We start from the raw sequence: 23856 nt of genomic DNA on the forward strand, positions 1-23856 counted from the left end.
ATTTTGCTCGAGTTTGGATCGATCGCATTAAGTCCAGAGAGATGAAACTCTGCAAGATTTTTTATTTTTAATTCTTTTGGGAAATCAGGCTTGAAAACCAAACGAGTTTATATTATTTTCCCACAAAACTGAACAGAAAAATATTTAAATTAAGAACAGTTTCAGTGCAACCCTCCTAAGGAAGACTTTACACGTAGTAATGAAAGACTATTTAAACAAAAATGATTGCTAATTAAAACAGCATTCGTTTTCATTTTGTAGTCATCAAACTTGGAAAAAGCGTTATACTCCATGTATCCAAAACTACCTTAGAGATTTTTATTGATGGTGTTTTACATTAATTGAGGAAGAAATAAAAATCTGAATAGTGAAAGTTTTAGTAAATCTTGAAAAGTGAGCATATGACTTATTTACTGAAACCAAAACCCTCTTTGCCAAAGGCTCCACTTTGATGGTGTCGCGTTTTAAAATACAACCAGACTGACCTTTAGGCTCTGCTCTGGCGAGGAAAAGAAAACATAACGACTTGAAAATAAAAGTGTTTAAACAGATTTTTTTGTTGTTGTTGAAAGAAACTCCCTAGAGAAGGAACATGGTGTCTTCCAGAAAGGGCATCGCGATAAATACCAATTAATGTCCTTCTAAAAAAAGGACATTATGTTCAAACCATTTCTGGTTTTATCAATGTCAACACATTTTAGGGAGACGCTCGAAGCATAACTGTTTGCAGATCTGTCAGTATATTATCATTTTGCTTCATGGATTTGTGTTATTTAGCCCATTTTCTGGCTGTGCTGATGATTTTCAGTGAAAATGCACTCAACAAAATGAGCGAATTTATAATTAGTTATTCTGGAGTTTCTTTGTTTGCGTTTTATTGCAGGATATTTACCCAAACAACATTACACCCACTTCTCTTCTATTTTCAGTTCTTTCATTTAATTCTTAATCATATTTTCTATCACAGTACTTCCTTACTTACCATGTTTTAAATTTTGCTTTTTATTCTAACATTTTACTTCAAACTGACTCAGTTTTTGTGAAGTCAAATCTTACAGTTTACTTACAAACAGTGTAATCCAGTAGTTTATTTTTTTCTTTGCTACAGAACGGGATCTTTTCTGTCAGATTTTATGTTTCTAGAACCCATTTAGTTTCTGGACGGACTGTGAGAGTCTGTCCACATGAAGCTAGTTTTTGCTAATTGGTTGTCGTAGATATATTGACAGTTCCAGTGTTCAATAGAAACTGCATCATCGCTGCCTTTAAATAGATTTCCAGCCTGCCCAATACAGAAGAAGAGCACAATAAAACACTAATACATAACATAATGTATACGCTGTGCAAGAACCAGGACAGAACAGCGCACGTTTGATTAGTCAGCATAGAAGAAAGTACAGCAGACCTGCAGGTTTCATCCTATTAAGCTTTACAATGGCAGTCGGCACAAAGGAGACTCAGTTGGTTTGTACTGCTGGTGCTTCATCCAAAATGTCCTGAAGGAAGAAGGTGGAAGAGGAGAACACATAATAGTTCACACTTTGGACCAGACTCCCAACTGAAGTCTAACAAAACTTCTGCGTCTGCTTTTGTTTGACTACGTCAGGAAATAAAACTTATTTAATGAAACTAATGCGAGGAAAGTTAATAATCTCCTTGAGGACGCTTTAATCTTTGCAAACTAATCTGGAACTTCTTACTCTAAATAACAGCGCGACGATGAATTTAATATATTTTAAAGAATTTGCAGCAGCCATACTTTAAAAGAACTTACTACTGTTACAATGGAGTATTAGGACCATGCTAAGAAAATGAATTTTAAAAAAACATAAAATTGAGAAAATGGTAATAAAATTGAAAGAATCACACCATGCAAGAATAAAGTTGTAGTATTACGAGAATAAAGTCAAAAGATTAGAATAAAGTCGTACGAGAAAGCTGTAACATTATAAGAATAAAGTCAAAATATTATGAGAATTGTCATAAAAGTTGTATGAAAATAGTCATATTATGAGAATAAAATCATTATAGTACAATAATAAAGTCCTAATATTACAACTTTATTTTGGTGTATATGTTGTTGCTCGTTTTATTTTGAAAAGCCGCCTTTTACATTGATTTCTTCCTACCTACCGGTACTTAAATTTGACTGTAGATTTTAAAACTGAACCTAAAACTGTAAACTTCTAGTTTCAGCCAATGAACTTCCCTTTCTTTCATTTTTTTCCCCCCAAAGTACAAACATCAACATCAGTTTTCAGCCAAGGCAGTAATTACAAATAGTTTTATTTTGACTGGAATGGGCCCAGTGATTTCTTTATAAAAGTCCATGTGTGAGTCTGGAGGAGGAAGTTCAACTCTGATAATCTGTTTTCAAAGACAACAGAGTGAAAACCAAGTAATAAAAGAGGAGCTGCTGCTGCCCCCCTGTCTTCCTCCTTCTGCCCCCTTATCTGCCTCCTTCACTGTTGTTCTGACAGCATCATTAACCCTGTCTGAGTCCAACTGCTGGCATCGCTGCCAGAGGCCACACACACACGCACACGCACACACATACATATACATACAGAGGCTTGATTAACTTGAAGTATACTGTTGAGTACAATGAGATAAATGTAGAAAACAAAATGTAAAAAAAGACCTAAAAAAATAAGAAAGATGCTTATATGAAGGACGATAATACAACAGGAGTATTAAGTAAAGGATCGACTGTCGCTACACTGCAAAAACACAAAATCTAACCAAGTATTGTTGGTCTAGTTTCTAGTACAAATATCTTAAATACTCTTGAAATAAGACAAAACTAACTTACAGGTAACTTAAATTCCTTAATATTGATAAGATAATATGTTCATGGAACAAAAGATTTCAACTTATGCGACAAAATATTACTTTTTCATCAAGGAGTTACTGACTTAAAACAAGCTTATATTGTGCTGAAAAGTTGCTAAAGTTAGTTTTGTCTCATTTAAAGTGTATTTTAGATATCAGTTCAGGAAACTAGGCCAACAACACTTGGTAAGATTTTGTGTTTTTGCAGTGTATACGTTTACACAGAAGAAGTTAATTAGTTGGGTTTTTTTTCTTTTTTTTAAAACAATTTGAATAATAAACTGAATTTCACAGCATTGTTTGATAACTGGTATCGAACTGGGATGTGTGTAGCTGACTGGATTCATTTGTTTTTTTGCTTGTACAGCTTTCATGAGACCAAACAAAACAAAACAACTTTGGCCAACAGCTCAATTTCTGGGCAACAGAGGCGATATTTCACTGTAACTTGTCCTGGATGATGCCACCAGCTGTTGGCAAGCACTGCTAATCCAACTCATCTGCTTTTGCTTCTCTTTAAATCTCAGTCTGGCCGTATGATCGATGAAATGAGATGTTTTCCTTTCTCTCTCTCTCTCTCTCTATGATCCCAAAATATGATTTGTGGGTCGCGGTTCACTTACTATTCAGGTATTTGTGATGCTAATCAGCTCTTCCCAGTTGCAAAGACAACAGCTTGTTGCCACGGTTACGCATCATAGCAACTGTCCAATGAAAGAGCAAAAATCCAATAATTTGCATCTACAAAGCGGAGGGGTATGGAAAAGGACTCGGACCGATGGGGGGGGAAAAAATCTGACTATGTTCTCAGAATTTGAACTTTTTTCTCAGAACTTAAACTTTTTTCTCAAAATTAAAATTTCTTTTCTCAGACGTCCGACTTTTTCTCAGAATTTTGACTTTTTCAACCAGAATTCTTACTTCTTTTCTCAACTTTTTTTCTCTCGGAATTCCGACTTTTTCTCACAATTTAAAGTTTTTTTCTCAAAATTTAAAACGTTTTCTCAGAATTCCGACTCTTTTTTCCTCAGAATTCAAACTTTAATCTTCTGAGATCAAATATCAGAACTCTAAGAAAAAAGTCGGAATTCTGCAATTAAAGTTGTTTTTTTATTTGTATTTTATTTTATTTTTTATTCTTCCTACCTACTTAAATCTGGTTCAAGTACAGTCAGATACTTATATTACAATTGGTACTAGTAAAGGAGATGTAATTAGTCCTTTACTGTTCTATTTTTCATAGAGATGGAAACGACTAATTTCCAATTATCTCAAAAACAACAAAATCTGTAAGAGAAAAAATTATTTTTGGCTGCTTACAAAAACTCGCCTTTATCCGGATTCTTGATTAAATGTTACAACCATTAATGAGTGATGCATTTGGCTGAAGGGAAAACTCATTGTGACTAAATTATAGTCATACCTCTGCACCGGGTAAAAACATTTCCAAACTGTGACACTGAAGAAAGCAGAACATTTCTCTTGTAGCTTCTCTGTCTCTCCGCCTCAGGTTCGGTTTTTAAACGAGCGTCACTGCAGATGATGAACTCAAACCTTTGACTCTCTGCCTGCGTTCACACGGGGCCGAGCGCCGAGGTCAAGCACAGCCCGCTCTGCTCGGCTCAAGCCAGTGTGCTGATTTTACGTCAGGGTATGTGGGATGTAGCTGCTCAGTGGTGAAGGATGCTCTGGTGGAAGTGGGCGAATTATTGTACTGAATAATGATATTCTAGGTACTAACATTTTGATTCACTACTGCTCTTTCTGCAATACTTTTAAACTCTAGAGTGCCACTGTAGCTACATATACGCTCTCCAAAGTCCGTTTTTGCATTCCTTTCAACTCGAGAAGATATTTAAGCACAAGAGGCAACCTATTCCACTGGGTTTGCTTAAATAATTTCGTTGAATATCTGCAAACAAAAGCTGCAGTGCAGCGATTCAGCAGACTCGGAGCGGTGGACAGTATTTCTTCCAGGCTGTGGGAAAAATGCAAAGAAAGCAAGAAGGAAGTGCACACAATGCAAGCTTTTCCACGGATATTTTCACGCCAAAAGACTTGAATTGAAGCGACGGAGGCTAATCTAATCCATGCCGAATGGATTCATCAGAAGAGTTTACAATCCTGCTTTCTGCTGCTCCGTGTTGGTTAATGAAATCAGTCTGACTCTTTATCCCAGTATTGATCTGGAGGCACAGCAGTTTGCTTTCAGAGACTGTTTGATTTGTTTTGCATCCTGATGCATGATTTATCTCTGGTTTCTTTACCAGGGTTCTTTACAAAATTAAAAGAAAGAATGACCAATTAAAGCTAATGCAAAATGTCGCTTTTATTGCCCAAACCTGGTTTGATAATCGGTTTGCTTGCATTATTTTGACCTCTACTGACTGTTTTGACTTTTTACAAAAAATCTTCCTACTGGTTTGAAAATTTGAACCATAAATCTCACCAATGATTCTGAATTAGATTTAGGTCAGATCAGTGAATGGGCCAACAGGAATCTTTGAGGAAATCATCCCTGCAGCATGATGCCACCACTGTCGTGTTTCACCAAAGGAATAAAGCGTCTAGCTTTAGCCTTTCTCCAAGTGTTGCACTTTGCACATTGGTCAAAAAGTTACATTTTGGTCTTATCTGACTGTAGCATCTACTTCCACATGTTTGCTTTTTTCAATCAACAGCGTTTAGCAAGCTAATACTGGATTTGTTGTGAGTTTTCAATCTTAATTATGCATAATTTCTAGTAAAATATTATGAAATTTGTAGCTGTTTTGAAAAGACTGTGCAGGAGTAGTAATGCTTTTGTATATTTTTCTGAATTCATCAACCCCATATTATCAAGGAAAACAATCAAGCTGCATTTCCATTGACCTTATAAATTTTGCAAATTAGAATTACAAGAATAAATTAGCTAAATGGAAATGAGCCAATTTTGATTGATAAAGTTTTTGCGTTAGGAGGAAGTTGTTTTTTCAAAGTTAGTATATTTTGCAAAACTGCCTTAGAAACACTTTTCTTCCACATCACACAAGTCACATGATCAACAACCGGATGTTACTACTGGCGGAAAAGACAAAGAAGACGACAGGAAGTACAGAGACCCAACTGTACTCAACTACTTCAACATATTTTTACTCAAATAAAAGTAGAAAGTAGACATCTGAGAAATTACTTAAGAGTAAAAATGTATTTGGTAAAAAGTTTTCTCAAGTACTGGGTAACTGATCAAATTATGACTCATTTACTATTTGGAAATTACATCATCAGATGGTCCAAAATATAAAGTTACATGGAAATGTTGGTATTTTAAGGACAAAATGGAAATAATTCATATAAGTAACAAAAAAAAAAAAACAATTTCAGGCAAAAGAAAATGTTTCCAAATCAGTTTCTTTCAATAAAAAACTTTAGAAACTTCAGCAAAAACTGCAGGTGTGTGTCTGTATCTGGTGAATTTTTTGTCAAAATATGTTTGTTTTTCATTCACTGGGTAAAATAAACAAAGTTTTGCACACATTAGTACTGAAAACACCTTCCGAGGTGCAACTTAACCAACTGGTGTTGGTTATGAAGCTGGTGCTTTATAACACAGGTTTAGGTTTTTGTTCCAGCACAAAGAACCGAACCTCCAGGAAGAAAACAGCTTCATGACTTCATTTTCCACATTTCAAGCTATAGAAAACATCCGTCTGTTTTACGAGAGTTTTGAGGGGACGTGGGCGTCGCCTTGTTGCGTTGGGGTCAGGTTCTGTTGCAGCTCCTGGGGTCGCTGGGTTCAGGTTGCGAACGCTGGTGTAAGTAAGTATTTCAGTGGTTATGATAATCTGGTCAAATGGTCAACTGTCTTAGGGTAATTCTGATGCACTGAATCCAAAAATCACTTTGGTTTTGCTCAATCAGGTCAACTTTCTGAGCTAAACTTCATATTTTGCACAATGAAGACTTAATTTTCAATTTCCATGTATTTACCCTTCAATTTACAGAAATCCAAGTTTGTATTAATGCACTCTGTTAGAAAAAATTTTTTGGATGAGAAATATTAATAGAAATGAACTGATAATGTCATCAATTTAGTCAGAAGATCAGATTTCTTTAAATCAAATTAGATGTAATTAGACCTGATTGGGAAAAATGGATGACATTTTTGGACTCAGTGGTAAAAATAGTCTTAATTCAGTTGAATAAACAGACAATTTCCAAAAAACAGATTTTTGAAACCCAGAATAATAGTTTTTATTCTCGCCGTTTCTCTGCTGTCCATCCCCAGTTCACACCTGAACTTTTTCATTCATGCTGGTATTTAATGACGAGCAAACTTCACTGCGATGCATGAAATGAAACGTCTGGCTGGCAGCCAAGCTCTGCCTGCTTTATGTCCCCGTTGAGATAAGTTTGGTGCAGCACAGCTGCCGTGAAGCAGCGCGCAGGACTGTGGCTGAGATGGATCTCATGCGCAGGGAATGTATTCTTGGAGATAAAAAAAATATAAATTATAAACTGGACCTGTGGGAAAACAAATCTTGTTTGTGATGGCAAGTGATGAAACTCTGTGGTTCATAATGTCTCGGGCACGGCAAGTTCCCACAGTCTGAAGGAGTTTTGACCAAACAGTCGTATAACATTCAGGTATTGAGACGAGTAAACGGCTCCACTCGTCCTGTAAAATGTTCATTTACTTAGAGAAAAAACTGAATGGAGGGTGAACTGGGAATACTGGGACATTAAATAAGTTTAAACTGCATTTAAAGGGCCTAAAATGAAATTTAAGCCTAATTAAAAGCTATAAACATGCGATGTTTGTACACAGAATCACAGAAATGTCAACTATTATTAAGTTTAATGTAGATGCATTTGCTAAATATCTGCCTATTGTGCTAACAGATGATTTTAAAAATAATTTATAAACATTAAATGTAACATGAGAGGAAAAGCATGTTTTGATGTAGCCTCTGTTTAAACACTTTGTTTTTCAAATTAAATTATTCATTTAACACATTTCTTATATAATAATATATAATATATTTATTAGAGTGATATATTTCAAGTGCTTCTTTAAATCTGTGTTATTTTAGCTTTCAAATAATAATAATAATAATAATAATAAATACCAGTTTCTGGAACAGAATATTAAATTCAACCAATAAATGTGATTTGTTTTTTTAAACTAAAGACTCATATTTTTTAACAATATGTTCATGTTCTCTGCCTTTTATTCCCTCAATTCTAATTTTGCATGAATTACTGCATCAATGCAGCGGGACATGGAGGCGATCACAAGAAATGTAACAGTTTTAGTCCATTTATTGAAAACATCTTTGTTGTAACTCCTGAATCGCTGACTCCAGCTGCTGTTGAACAGATTTTGCTTCAGTTTGTCCTTCCACTGAATTTTCCTGACAACATATTTGCAGTGATCTTCTGTGCGTTTTTGTTCTCTCCAGTCAGTCGTTTTCCACACTTTGTAGGATCAAAACACTGCCTTTCTCGACCATACTTTTTCCCTTCACTAAACTTTCCATGAATGTATTTTAATAAAGCACTTTGTAAAAAGTCTGACTCTTTAGTGGCTTGCTTTGCTTGAGGAGGATGTTAATGACAGTCATTATTTCTCTTTTAAAATCCTTTTTAATGTGCTATTTCTATTTTTGAAAAAACTCTATTTTGTAAATTTTTTTCAGTAGTTTTAAGTGTTTGATTACAAACAGTTAAATCTTCGAATTTAATCATTGAGATACTTTTTGGGTAGTCTCATTTTTGGGTATGAACATTTAAAGGCAAGCTTGATAAAACGTCTCCTTAAATTAACTTTTCCAACATCAACTACCCCTTATTTTCCCCATGGGGCCGCCCTCTTTTAAAACGTCCTGGATGCGCCCCTGTCGTGTACTTAACATGTTCTCAAAGTTTTCTTCAGTCTCTCTGAGTAATGCGCATTCAGAGGAGAGAAACTGTTGTTTTAAGGATTTTGAAGCTCAGGTGCCGCTTTGCCTCCTCATCCTCGCCGCTGGGACACAGCCGGACTCCCTGATTGGCCAGTGCGCCTCGGTGATGTCACCGCCTGCCTCGCTGTCCCAGTCCGGTGAGGCATCAGGCGCAGATCCGCGCAGGAGCTCCAGATGGAGTTGACGCGCGATGGGATAAGAGCTGCGGGTCTTCTGATGAACTCGAACCGAGCGGGCTCAGAGTGCAGCTGCAGCCCGTCATGGGGGACGGCGGCGCGTCTTCGCCGGTGAACCTCCACAACGGCACTGGGAGCGAGGCGTCCGACGCGCCGGGCTCCGCTGCGGCCGCGTCCGAGCACTGGCTGGCCGGGATGAGCCTGGTGATGGGTCTGATCGTCCTGTCCATCGTTTTCGGGAACATCCTAGTGATCGTGGCTATAGCCAAGACCCAGCGGCTGCAGACACTCACCAACGTGTTCATCGTGTCGCTTGCGAGCGCGGACCTCATCATGGGGCTTCTGGTTGTGCCATTTGGCGCGGCGCTGGAGGTGCGCGGCTCCTGGATGTACGGCTCGTTCTTCTGCGAGTTCTGGATCTCCGTGGACGTGCTCTGCGTCACCGCCAGCATAGAGACTCTGTGCGTAATCGCCATCGACAGGTATGTGGCCATCACCTCACCTTTCCGCTACCAGAGCTTGTTAACCAAAGCCCGCGCCAGGGCGATGGTGTGCGTGGTGTGGGGCATCTCCGGGCTGGTCTCCTTCCTCCCCATCCTCATGCACTGGTCCCGCGACAGCGTGGACACCGCCTGCTACGATGACCCCCACTGCTGCGACTTTGTGACCAACAGGGCTTACGCCATCTCCTCATCCATCATTTCCTTCTACATTCCGCTCCTGGTCATGATTTTTGTTTACGCGCGGGTGTACAGGGAGGCCAAAAAGCAGCTGAGGAAGATCGACAAGTGCGAGGGCAGGTTCCACAACACCCTAACCGGACTGACCTCCAAGTGCAAGAAGAGGCCATCGAAGATCCTGGCGCTCAGAGAACAGAAGGCGCTCAAGACTCTGGGCATGATCATGGGGACGTTCACCTTGTGCTGGCTGCCCTTCTTCATCGTCAACGTGGTGCGGGTGTTCTGCGCGGAGGTGGTGGACAAGAACCTGTTTGTGTTCCTGAACTGGTTAGGCTACGTGAACTCCGCCTTTAACCCGATCATTTACTGCCGGAGTCCGGACTTCAGGAAGGCCTTCAAGAGGCTGCTGTGCTGCCCGAGGCAGGCGGACCGCCGGCTGCACATCAGCTCCTGCGACCTGTCGCGGTGCTCCGGCGGCTTCGTGTCCGCTCTGGAGCTCGGTACGCTGGAGATGTGGTCGGACTGCGCCGCCCTGGACAACAGCGACAGCAGCCTGATGGGGACTGGGAAACTGCCTCACTCTGAGTCCGAGATGTGAAGGAAGATATTGAAATTAACTTATTGTTATTGTTTAAAAGAAAAAAGAAGAAGTAGAAAAAAAACTTTCAGCCTGTGTGAATAAAACCAAAACGCATCCAAATCGATCATCATTTTGGGACAGGTATGCGGAATTTTCTTTAAGGTGTTTTCAAAAATGTAGAACAAAGTGACGAAGTTTGGAAAATCATCCAGAACCAAACACTTTATATATATATAATCCAAATTTGCCAAAAAGAAGAAAGAGCAAGGTAGTTCGCTTTTGTCATTTTTAAAAAGCTATTATTTAATAACTAAAATATTGGGGGGGGTTTTGTTTTTTGTTGTTTTTTTTACTCTAAACGCAATGGATAAACTACCCGACTTATATCAGGAGAGCATTTTAAAATAATCACACCAGAGCCGGACCAAGGCAGTAGCGATCTAAGCTGCTGCTATACACTCCCAGGCCAGCAGGGGTCTCTCAATGTACTGCATTTGTTTCTGAATTTAATATTATTTAAATTTGTTTTAAATTTTGTAAATTTCTTTACAATTTATGTATTTATCATCTTTCATGAGTGCTTCGTTTTAAATGTACTTTTTTTGCAAAAGCAAACATTTAAAGAATTTCAATTTGTTATTTGAAAGTGCATAATTTAGTCTACTTTTATATTTTTCTCAAAAGGTTTCTGAATTTTAAGTTGAAAAGAAGTAGAAAGGTTTTTTTAGATGTAAAACAAAACTTGTGAAAATTATTTTTAAGAGCGCACACAAGAAAAACTGCTTCACTGTGAGATGAATGAATGTAAATAAGAAAAAAACTTTAAAATGGTTAATTTTTTATAATTGTTTTGATGATGGAGGTTGGGTGGAGCTTTCAGGTAACTTGAAAACACAAACATAAAAAAATGATTATAGAAAATGTCTATAAACATTTAAGCGAGTTTTTTCTTCCCCAATATAAAACATGATGTTTCAGTCAGAAAATCAAGTAAAACCAGATATTTTTCTGGTTATAAAATGTCTAAAAGTAAATTTTACCCAAAGAAACAACGTATCCACCAGCCTAATTTATTCATAAAAGTATTTTTTTAACCCTAATTTTTTTTTTTAATTAAGCAATCCCATTTTTATCAATGTTGGGTTTTAAAATCTACAATGATTTTTACAGTTAAAGCCAGCCAAAAGCATAAGTGCACCAAGCTCCTGCTTAGGACCCCAAACCATCCTAATCAACGCTCTTCAGTATGCTATGAACATGCTTTTAAGTGTCTCAGAGGATTTATGATATCATTTATTAAAGAAGTCATTAAAATGTTTCTATTAAGTAAAAATTTTTGATGAAAAATGAGGATTTAAAAAGTTTTCCTGTTTTTTTAAACATCTGCCACCAGATAAAAATCCATCACTAAAGTGATTTATTCACAAAAACTATATATTTTGTTAAAGTTAAATTTATTGGATAAGCAGCCTCATTTTTATCTGTAGAGATGATTATTATGACGCAGGCTTTATAACAATCCCCCATCATGATGCTTACGCTCTGAAGCCAACATGTGGCAGAAATGAGCTAAGCTGCTGCTTGGGACTCCAAACCACCAGGGGGCGCCCGAAGCATACTAAGCTACTAGAACATGGACATCAAAACTTCTTATTTGTCATCACATCTATTAAGAAAAGTTTTTAAACAAACTATACAAATTTTTCTAATGAATGTAGTTTTATTTTTTTAGGTTTATTTATTTTCTTTTAGTTATTTTGCTGTTTTTTCTGAGACAATAGGGAAACGTAATGAAACCGATTAAAAGATTAAGTAGCCGCAGGGGCTGCTAGGTTTAATCCAAGCTGGGCCTCAGACACGCTGGAGTTTATCTCTATTGACACCAGGTATAAGCTGCGTTTGTGACGGCTTAGCGCCCCCTGCTAGCTTACCTGCTGGGCCTGAGAGAAATTTAATTCTTACATGACCTGTAACAATTCAACAAAAACACAAGTTGCACTAATAGAGAGTAAAACCTTCAAGGCTTAAAAATTCCTGTTGATTTCAACATTAACGCTGCAGCTGCAGCTGTATGTTGTGTATGTTGGGGGAAACTGCCAGTTTAATCTCAGTACATGTTAAGTATTTTTTTCATGCTTTCATTGTAGACCTGCAGCACTTTTTTCCTTTTATATGATATTTTCTTTATAAGTCACAATCTGAGGTCAGATCTCCAATAAATAAACATCATATCAGCCAGGATCAGTTCATCTTAAACGTTTAGATCCAACACTTTCCTATTGTATCCTAGATATTCAAAAATATAAATAGACATTGATTAGACAGATTTTCAACCATAAAATGTTCACTGAGTTAACAAGAGTCAACATTAAAAGGTAATTTAATTATTTTTGTTTGTGTCTGAGCTTAGAAAGTATTTTTCTTTTGGTTAACAGATTAAGCATGTGTTTGACTTTAGAGAATACACTGTGATTCAGGATTTTGATAAATTAAGATTTCAGATCTACTTACTCCCTTAGAACTAGAAATTAAGTAATTTTAAATTTAATTTCTCTGCCCGTATCTGCTTTAGTATAGCAGTTTTTGTCTACCACTTGGAAAAGTCTCAACAGCAGAAAAATCTCTTTAATAGCCTCAAAAAATTATTGATTTCACTATTTAGTTTGTTTCAATGGAGTATTTTTACACAATTCTATTTACTAAACAGATAATTTGAGTCAACTGATCATTTTTTTCCAATCTTAACCAGAGATTTAATTAATCATTAGCTCATTAATTTAATGTAAAACAATTTGTTTTTTTCTGTTAGGTTTATCAATATAGAATCAACAAAACAAACAAGAAACAAAACATTCAGTTATATATTCATAAAACATCAGGTACACGCTAATAATCCTAATAAGAATTTAAAGCTATCAGATTCAGTTAATAATGTCAATTTGTACAAATGTTTCAATCAAAGAAAGACCAGCATTGAGTTATTAACTTTCCTGAGCAAGTATGTGGCGACAGTGGATGGTTTGTTACGTGAAAAAAATGTAAATTTTAAACTCAAAATGTATTTAACTAAAAATTTCAAACATCACATACAAAAAAGCAAAGAAGTAAGATAAAATATGGTTAGTGCCCTCTGGTGGCAAACTGGTTTAACTGGTGCCCCCCGCCCCCTGATAAAACTCAGCCCAGGGCCTCATTCAGCTTTGGTCCGGCTCTGGAGCGCTGCGATTGAGAAACACAGCGCACACAGATTCAAAAAAAAAACGCACATCCTTTCTTGTAATTTACTCCCCCAAATATTTTTATTTATTTATTTTTTGTCTAAATTACTTGGATAAGCAGTCACCTCCATGTCTGTAGTGATGAGGATGATGATGGTTCTCAGATAATCCCACATCATGATGCTTACAGTACCGCTGCGATAAGCCGGTTGATATTTAAAAGCATTTGTCTTGTATAGCTCACAATGTGTTTTTACCTCACAGCCGTCGGCAAGTGCAATTTGTACTATGACAGGTACTTGTTTATATTAAACATTGTGTAAAATAAGACGTGTATTTATTCCGCCGTGTCTTTTAAAACGAGGAGAGTGTTTGCGGGGCGGACGCCTGTTGTACATACTGCAGCGTGAAGTGATGAAGAGCCTCTCTCTTGCTGTCTGTCTCCGGTTTTCAGGGCTCTTGTGAGGTGGTGCTTTAACGTCTGTGAAAATAAAAGGAAGTTTCAAGATCAGTCAAGACGTATTTCTTGTGGATTCAATTGAATGAGATGTTTTCTCAAATTAATTAAATACTTGTGGAAATATTATCCAAACCGACCTGGTACATCTTGGAAATACTGACATTTAAAAAAACCCAACAACAACAACACTGGCAGCTGTTTTAAAACAGTAATGGTGCGTTCACACCAAACACGTCGCTTCAAGTTCGACGCGTTTGCGCTTTAAAAGCGGACGCTTGACATTTTGCTCTACATCCAGCGTTTCGCGCATCAGGTGCGTCTGGTTTACATTCAAAGTCTATGTGAAGGCACAGATGCGTCAAACCACTCTATGCGTTGTTTCCGCTGCTCATTGGATGCACGTTGGATGCATCCAACGCTCCAAACTGCGCCGCACGAAACGCACCACAATAGGCCCTCAACGAGCCTCCACATAAACTTTGAATGTAAACACAAAACGCGTTTGGTATGAACGCACCCTAACTAGAAGGGTTGGAAAAGTCTCAAAATACAGCAATAAAGTTGCTAAATTGGCATCAACAATTGATCGGTGCACTGCTCGTTAGGTCTGTCACGATAACTAATGATAAATTGTCCCAGAACTTAATGTGATAAACAACAATATTGTTGTTTTCAGACAATTCTCGAGAAATATAATAGTAGTAATGAAAGAATAATACAAGAACACTTTCTCAAAGATCAATAAACGTTAAATTCTGATTAACATGTAAACACTGGAACTGGAAGTCATTTGAAATATCCAAATTAAATAAACGAAACAACAGAAACAACAGATAAAATAAATTCTGAAGTTTCTGTAAACGTTATTGTCTATCAAAAAAGGGATAGATGGGACCAAAGCACCAGACTGAAGACCAGGTTTGGTAGAAAGAGAGAAAAAGGAGAAAAACGATAAATTAAGCAAATGAAAATTAATAGTTTTTTCAAGCGATTAATTGATATATTGTGACAGGCCTACCGCTGGTTGCCACGTTCTGCTATCAGGATTGTGGCGGTAGCTGCGTTTCTATTGACTACATGATGGCAACACATCAATTGCGTTTTTCAATAAAAAGTTCTTGAGGCAGTTTTTTGGCTGCATCAAATTTGGTGTATTTTGCAAAATTGCTGATTTTGCATCACAAAAGTCATGTGATCAACAACCGGCTGGAGGAAAAGACGACAGGAAGTGACAGGAGGATGATGACGCAGCATGTTTTTAAATGATATGGTTTTAATTTCTTATTTAACGGAAATACTGCAATTGTGTTTTTCTGACATTAGCGGAATATTGACAAAGTTTTGCACAGGTTTGCAATGGAAATTTAATAATTAGAAGATGCCTATCCGAAAAAGTGCAGCATTTCATAAACGTCCCATTTTTGAGCCTAGACGCTGCAGAAACCAGGACCAAACCCGAAGAAGTGACATTTTTTCCCCCTGAATCTTTAAATTTATTGTGGATGACAAGATTTGAACCATAATGAGGAATGTAAAAAATTTACACGGCCTTCTTTCAGACTACATTCCTATCAGTATGCAACACAGGTTTACCTTTTTAGCTTCTCTTTGTGATGCAATCACGAGCTGAATCAGGTTTTGGAGATAAAAGAAAAACTCTATTTGAAATGTTGCCTGTTAGACACAGAGAGCATTTGTCTAACGTTTGTGCAGCTGATGTACAATCCGGTGTTTTCACTCTCACCTGAATCCTTCCTGACGCTAACCTCAGGGCAGCGTCTCCCCCAAGCCTCGCTCTAAAAGCCAATAGCAAATGTTTTAATAAACATCATGCCAGCTGGTGTTATGAAGTGGCTCTTACAGAAGAGATTTGCACTTCCCTCTGAGGAATATTAATAAACCCTTAAGCTGGGCACCTTTAAAATGCATTAGTGTGATGTGTTATGCTAATGTCGCCCTCCTAAAAGGAGAGAGCCGTACATCTTAATCAGGACCTAAAAAAAAATACTGAATGAAAGTGAGCTCAGCTGTTTTGGCTGCAGAACATTGTTTAGACATGATTTGCTGAGGTAATGAGTGCGAATGAGGCCGAGTGTTTTTTTGGGGGGGGAAAAACAACAACATGAGTGCAGAAACACCGATGGCCTCCTGCCAGAGACGTGCATTATCACTGACCATTGTTTGTTTGTTTGGCCGGGACTTTACATTTGGCGTCGAGCTCCCAGATGGAGAAGCTAATCAGCTGCTTTAAGAGTAATTGCTTTAAATTGCCTGTGTATCAGCAGACATTTTGGCTGCTCAAAGGGAAAGTAAACAGATTACCATCAACGTGACCTCACTCAGGGTGAGAAGCTGCACCTTGTTCGTTAAATCTTTGCATGAAGGTTTGGGAAAATAGATGAAATGGTAAAATCCTGAAGGAGAGCTCGATTTGTAGCAGTGCGATGATGCCTTATTGGTAAATTACAAGCTTATCAGACATTCAAAACAGACTGTCCTGTCCAGGTAGAAGTTAAAAAAATCAGTCCTTTTTAGATTAAGTTACCTACAAATCATTTATTTCACAAATAAAACAAACACTTTCGTTCCAAATTTCAATGTTACACAGTAAAGATTTGTTAAAACAGCAACCAGTGTTTGAATCCCGCGTGACAAAACAGTACAAGGACCCATTCTCAGCTATTTATCTCCCCAAAGTGTGTCTTTCATTTTTTAAATTGATTTATTTGAACTTTTTTCCAAGTTTCACTGTACCGAAATCCACAAACTCATTCTTGTTGAATGAACACGTTTTTTGTTGTGTTTTTTTAAATATATATATATATATTCTTATGTACAATTATACCCAGAGATGTAATTTCATATGCATTTGTGTCCCTGTGTATTTTTAACCAACCAATTGTCATAAATTTGGTTTTATTTAGATTCAGGTTTAGGTTAAACCATCATTTTTGATGAAACAGCCTCTAAAATCTGCCATATATTTGGTCCAGAACAAATAAATATTTGTGTTATGTCCATGTAAGACAAAGGTTTCCATTTTTGATGTATTAAATATATATTTGACATACTGAAACATAACTGATCTGTTTGGACTTAACACTGATCCCTGTGGGACGCCACAAGTAATGTCTAAAAAGTTCACCATTTCCACAAGTTTCTGCTTATTCATATTTGAACTTTTCACCCATTTATACACCAAACCCTCTGTAAATTCACACAAAATCAACAAATCGCCACACTGTTTTTGCACTAATAATTGAGAATTTATTGCAGATTTCTCTCAAAAATTGTCAAAAACTTTCTTACTTGTACTAAAAAACTGCCTAAACCTTAATTGATGTCAGATTATAGTCCATGATCTTTTCACCGAGTAATAAAAAGTCACATAAGTGTCATAAATAAGCACAAATATTGCAAATAAATACCACAAACATTTTGATTTTTATTGCAAAAAAATACAAAAAGAATCAGAAAATCCTGGAGGAACTGAAAAGACGAGATCAATAATATTTAATTTTAAGAATTCATTGATATTTTTAACAGCTTGTGATCAGGTTTTACCAATACAATCTGGCACAACCGGCCCTTTAAGAGCATTCATGGTCTTGATTTGGACCAAAATGAAAATGAGTTTGACGCTCATTGTCTTAGACGATATGTCAGGATTTATTGTGTCAAATGCTTCGTATATTTCTTATCGTCAATGTTTAGAGTTATTTCCCCTGTTAGATCGATTATCGCCAAGGAAGTGGATGTTTTATGAGCCTTTTTCACTGATTCAAACTTCTTGCTGAACAATGAAGTCATTAGAAGACCGACACATGGTGGCCTGTGCACCAATGCTGAAGTGGGCGATGGCATTTAAATTTGTTGTAATCAATCAAAAAGATGCCAAGAGAAGCTCAGCAGCAGTGTGAACTGATTACACAGAACAGTTTTCATGTTGTTTACGCCAGTATTTGTCCTTCCATCTGAAAGCTGCAGCAGAAACGAACTAATCTGGTAAGTTCAGTGTTTCTTGGTCCAAATCCTGCTCTTTGGGTGCATTTTGTTTTTATACTGAACTGCTTGTAAACCCAACACATATTTGCTGAAGTGTGGAAATTGAGTTTTCTTGCACTGCTTTTCTAATCTGCACTTTGGTTTCAACTGAATGAGTTTCTGTGGGGCTGATTAGATATTTAAGCTGCTGTAGTTATTAGAAAGTTTGTAATTTATCAGTAAGTGTAGAGTAAATGTCTTAATTTAGTGGACAGAACGGATTCATGTCGAAGCAGTCATCTGTCTGCTGTGTGACAAATGAGAAAATAACAGAAATTTGTAGCAATTCTTCCAAAATACTTTAATTATTTTTGTTTTTTTTAAAGAATAGTAAATTGACAGCACATATTTTTTTGGCAACATTAGCAAAACTGTAAAAAAAGTGAATCCTTTATTGAACTGACAGAATGATCCTTCTGTAACCGTTTGAAATTCAATAAGGTCACTTCAAAAGGTGCACCCACTTTCTGACAGATCAGTAATGTCCTATTTTCAGGTGAAGTTTAAATGCTTAACTGATTCTCTCAATCTGTGGATGACATGCGAAATATTCAGAAATATTCAATAAAAATCTGACTTGAATGTTTTAAAAATTCTCTGGCAACAGTTTGGAAAGTTTTATCTGGATTAAACTCTTTCTCTCAGTTAAATCCAGCAAAATATTTGTTGCCAGTCACGTCCTACAGACTCCATCTGCACTTAAACTCATCCAGCACCAACTTTACCATAATTACAGTAAGTCTTGCTTCTGAATTTTCTCACTGAAGGTGTTGAAAGCATATTTAAATAACTTTTAGGTAACGGATCTATCAGGAAACTGATTTAGAGAAACAACACATTAAGACGTTATGCAAATGTAATTTTCTTCAGAGGGGTTTAGTTGGAGCAAAGAGTTGCTGCAATTTGTCCAAACAATAAATGTCAGCACCTGAAGATAATTACTGCTGATTGCTAATCATCACAACCCTATCAGACCCCAACAGAGATGCTAAATTAAAATAAATATGCAAACATAAAGTGGACTATTTTACATAAGCAGAAACAAATGTTTTACTGTGAAAAAGATTTAAATTTCTGCTTAAAATCTCAGATTTTTACCTTTCTTTTACCTCTCTTCCTGACTCGTTTCAACGCGTATTGACTTGTAAATGTAATTTTTTTTTGCCTCATTTCATACAGAGAGTGTCACAGTTTAGTGCCAAAACCAGGTGCTGCTCTTCATGGGTCCATCTGCTGAGGTTCCCGGGTGGAGTCGGTCCTCTGTGGCCTCCATCTGCCTGGATTTGGCTCACGTCGGCTCTCTGTGGCTCTCATGGAGCTCCGGTGAACACGGTCGGCCGCAGACGCTGTTTAAGTTGCGTAATGTAAACTGAATGACCTGCCAGCGTGTGAACCGAGATTCAGAGCAAAGCAAATGCCCACACAAATGCTTCGTCTGATTGAGATATGTTTTCCATGAAATCTGGATACTATTGGGCTTAAAGATAAAATCTTTTTTTTTTTTGCTTTATTTTCTAAAAATTAGATTACAATTTAAAAAAAAAAAAAAAAGAATGATTATTTCAATCATTCCTTCTATGAATTGTACAATGGAGAAGGCCTTCTCACAATAATCAATAAATCAATTGATCACATGATAAATCAAAAGAAACTCAGTCATTTCCATTTGCTTGATTTATCTTTTTTTTTTTTTTTTACCACAAACTGAATTATAAAAGTCTTCAGTTTGGTGTTTTGGTCTCAACTGTCCTGTTTTGAAAGATAATTTTGTTTACAGACACTTCATTATTCATTTTATTTGTTGTTTCTGTTGTTCTCTTGATTTATCTTGGATATTCCAAATGTCCTCCAGTTCCAGTGTTTAAATGTTCATTAGAATTTAAAGTTTATTGATCTGTGTGAGATCAATAAACTTTGATCTCTCTGGCTGAGAATATGTTTTTGCCATTATTACTATTATATTACTTGAAAATCTTCTCAAAACAACAATGTTATCGTTTATAGCGATAAGTTCTGGGACAATTTATCGTCCAGCAAAATTTGTTATCGTGAGAAACCTACAACGGGGTATTAGGGCCAAGCTATGAAAAGTTTTGTTTTAGTTATACTAGTCAAAGAAAGATGCCATTTTACCAGAAGAAACATCTTAAAATAAGTTGTTTCAATGATAAAAAAAAGCTTATGATCATGATCTCAGTTTTTATTTGAAATAGACACAATCATCCTGAGAACCACAAACTCATCGTGACTCAAAAGATGAATTTAAACACACATAGAGAGATTTCACAGAGTGTTCAAAGTCTCCTGATTCAGCCTGGAAGCTTTAAGGGTTTTTCACTTTAAAGATGATAAGATTCAGACCAGGGAGTCTGAGAATCCACACCAAAAGTGATGAAAGAATTCCTTTGTTTAGGTAGAAAATTGTCTGGTTCCCCAACAGGACTCAAATACCTGGTTCCCAAGGGGAATTAGAAGAAGTATACTGCTAAAGAAGAAGATTGGGTCACTGTTTTTTGTTTTTTCTTCTGGATGCAGCAAGATTGCAAACTTTCAAAATGTCAGCAGTTCTGCAGGGGCTCTGGACTTTCAGGTAAGTGTCTGATAAGAAGATGAATCTAAGATTATCTCAGATTATCGCAGGTTGTTGTGCTAAACATCACATTATTCTTGTAAGAAATAAAAATCTGCTGCTTGTACCTTCCTACTTATATGCTACTGTAGTCTTGCAATCTCTGCGTTTTAGACTTGCTGATGCTGAAAACACAGGCAGCATGACATATTGCCCGATAAACTTTTATCACAGTTGCTATTAATCACTGGTATAGAACAAGCAACAGCATTACTGAGAACTAATAAACACAGTAGTTATAGGTCTAAACGGTTTCAATAAAGAAAGTAAAAGAAGATGAAAATTTGAGTTATTTGGCCACAAAGAAAGAAGCAGGTTTTGAAAAGTCATGTTGAGGCTCTCCAACATGGCAGCCAAACACTAATAGTAATCGTAGGGATTAGGGACCACAGCATCCGGCTAAAAACAGCTCAAATACATGAGACACCCTCTAATTTAATTGCCTTTATGACAATTTAAACACCTAAGATGAATTAATATGCTTTAATTCAAACAATAGAAGCCGCCTTAGCAGTACCGAAGAAATTAACGTCTACCGCATTTCCGCTGTTGGGGATTCAGCCAATCAGCGCCAAGGAAAATGAATGGCTTTCCTGGATTGGCTGCTTTGCAAGAGCCAGCCAATAGCGTGCCAATTACCATTTTACTTTTTAAGATTCCAAGCATTTGTTTATAATATTTTTGATATTCTCTACACATTGTAGATATTCTGTAAACATTGTATTGTAGATGGAAAAAAGGAGTAAATTTCTACCAAAAAACTTATTTTTGAGATTAAGCTCAGATGTTGAGTTAGAAATTGCTAAAACAAATTTTTTTAAATTGTTAGAAACAAAACTCAGAAATGTTTAGATTAATCTAGAAAAAGTCTAAAAGAAAAAATATATTTATTTTGTGAATTTCCAAAGTCGATAATTTTCTACTTTTGAAACTCAGAAAATGTCAAGTTTTTTTACTCCATTTTCTTTCTACGATGGCTCTAATAGGAACTTGTGCATCCTTTTATTTTGTATAATTTTTTTTGGCTGTACAAGTGTCCAATCTAGAATAAACAATATAAAAGTATCAATCTAAAAGGGGACCATGATGACTAAATGCAAGCTTTCCCAGCAGCATTTAAATTTCCACTGAAGTACAAAGATTATTCAGTGACTTTGTTTCTTTCCTCTTTGTTGAGCAGCAAAGTCAAATTCCCCCTTCTAATAAAAAAAAAAAACTTGATCCCTTTCATGTTTTAAACTCAGCAGGCGTCAACTCAGGGCTTTAACTTGTCAGTCCTCTGCAGAACAGACAGGAGACATTTTCCAGACGCACACAGCAAGCAGGGGACGTATAGTTTCAGCTTCAACTTGCTGAACTTGTCTTGTTCTTTAAATTTGTTGACAAATTTCTCATGAAGCAAAGTTCAAAGAACATCAGAGCCATATGCTGTGGAACTGTCATACTCAGAAGCGATGAAGACCCGCAGCAGCTTCTTTGGATTAGTTTATTAATGTATCGCAGAGATATATTGGATGCAAGGTTATTATAGTTAACTAAATCTCTTAATCTAAGAAAATAAAAACTGAAATTGAGAAAACATTTTCTTTAACTGAAATAAATAAAAACGTAATTAATGGGGAAAAACTAACTGGAATTATATCGCGCTTTTGTAAAACGAAAACATATTGAAAATATATATTTAATATCTTTTGTTTTGTGTTTATGAATCTATTTATTAACCTATCGAACTCGTGAAATAGTTTATTTCTCCCATGCAAGCAGTTTACGTCAGCTGTCAACAAATTACGGCACTCCATAGTCCTCCTGGCGGCAAAATGGCGGCAGCAAACGTTGGGAGAAAACACAAATGTCAGTTGGTTGTTCAACAATAATAATTACAATTTTTTAAATGTTATTATTCATTACTCAATCGATGTATATCTAATCTCAATACAATAGTTAGACATTGTTGAATTCTGCACCTAAAATTAATCAAAGTATGAACAAACTAATACACTACACCGTAAATGCACAAAGTCTTTTACCGAGTGTTTGTCGTAGTACACTTGAAATAAGAAAAGCAAACTTACAAATAACTTTTCAGCAAGTTATAGGAGCCTGTTTTAAGTAAACAATCCTTAAATATTGATGGAAAAAGTAGTAGTTTCATTATAAATTCACTTGTAACAAGACATTTTTCCCATGTTATGATCGAAGTAATCGGCAAATGGAACCAGAAGTTTTTCATCAACTTTAAGAAGTTATTGACTTAAAACAAGCTCCTATATGTTGCTGAAATGTCACTTCTAAGTTAGTTTTGTCTTATTACAATGTTTTAAACACACTCTAAAAACTAACTAAATTAGACAAAAAGTCCTGAAATGAAACTAAACTCTAATGAAAAACTACTTTAACCCTGGTGAGATGGACCAGATGGTCACATTAATATTCTCAATTAAAAAGGACCTATTTTTGACCGTGGAGTTACATAAGACAGAAGGTAAACTGGACTGTAATAACATTCATTATGAGGCTCCATTCAGCGGCCGGAGGCTGCAGGCTTCGGGTGAGTTTTTAATGGTGGACAGCAGTAAACTGAACAGACACGCAGGGACCGGACGAGGCTGTTATCTGCTCCTCAAAGAGCTGCTATCATGCTCGCAGCTTCGGCCCAAAGGACACGCTCGATGCTTTATGAATTCAAGGGTGGTCATCTAAGCTGATAGGGGGCCTTTCTCCGGGCTAAAAATAGCCCGGCGGTCGGTATCCACCGGCCTGAATTGGAGATTTGAACCCATTGCCCGCTACTGGCTGTGTGGAAAATGGTAAGATTCACCAAGACGTGACCAGAATCTATAAGGAAGCAAATTTCTCTTCCATTGAATGAAGTTGTTTTTGTTTTTTTTTAGCAGGCAGGTGCTGTCAGTCGGTGCGGAGGCGTTTTTTTTTCTCCCTTAATGTCTGTAGATTCATCTGCGGGGAAAGAGGAATGAATGAAGCGCCAGTGTCGGTGGTGAATTTTGATGTGAGCAGACTGACGTGGTGTCTAAGTGTATTGTTCACCAAACTGCTCTGATGGCCGCTGTTTGGATGCAAAACAACAGACGTGGAGACGATTTCAATCCCGGCTTGATGGAATTTGGATAAATTCACTTCTTTTTTTGTTTTTTCATTTTAAGGCTTTCACGTTTTCAACCTCAGACTGATGAATGACACCATTTCGTCTTGGTCTTTTAAGGAATTCACTTTTGATGTACGATGTAGTCATACTGTGCCTTGCAAAAGTTTTAATTCCCACCAAAATCTTAAAACC

At 36.7% G+C, this 23856-nt stretch overlaps 1 protein-coding gene across 1 annotated transcript; it reads left to right on the forward strand.

Moving 5' to 3' along the window:
* Nucleotides 1-8942: 8942 nt before the first annotated feature.
* On the forward strand, nt 8943-13939 carry adrb1 (adrenoceptor beta 1). The gene has a single exon (XM_088000864.1). The coding sequence runs from the start codon at nt 9035-9037 to the stop codon at nt 10226-10228; it is 1194 nt and encodes a 397-aa protein (XP_087856990.1). The 5' UTR covers nt 8943-9034; the 3' UTR covers nt 10229-13939.
* The last annotated feature ends 9917 nt before the right edge of the window (nt 13940-23856 follow it).

Source organism: Poecilia mexicana, unplaced genomic scaffold (genome assembly GCF_051168715.1).
Source record: "Poecilia mexicana isolate PSO_F unplaced genomic scaffold, ASM5116871v1 scaffold_19, whole genome shotgun sequence".
NCBI classification, from domain to species: domain Eukaryota; kingdom Metazoa; phylum Chordata; class Actinopteri; order Cyprinodontiformes; family Poeciliidae; genus Poecilia; species Poecilia mexicana.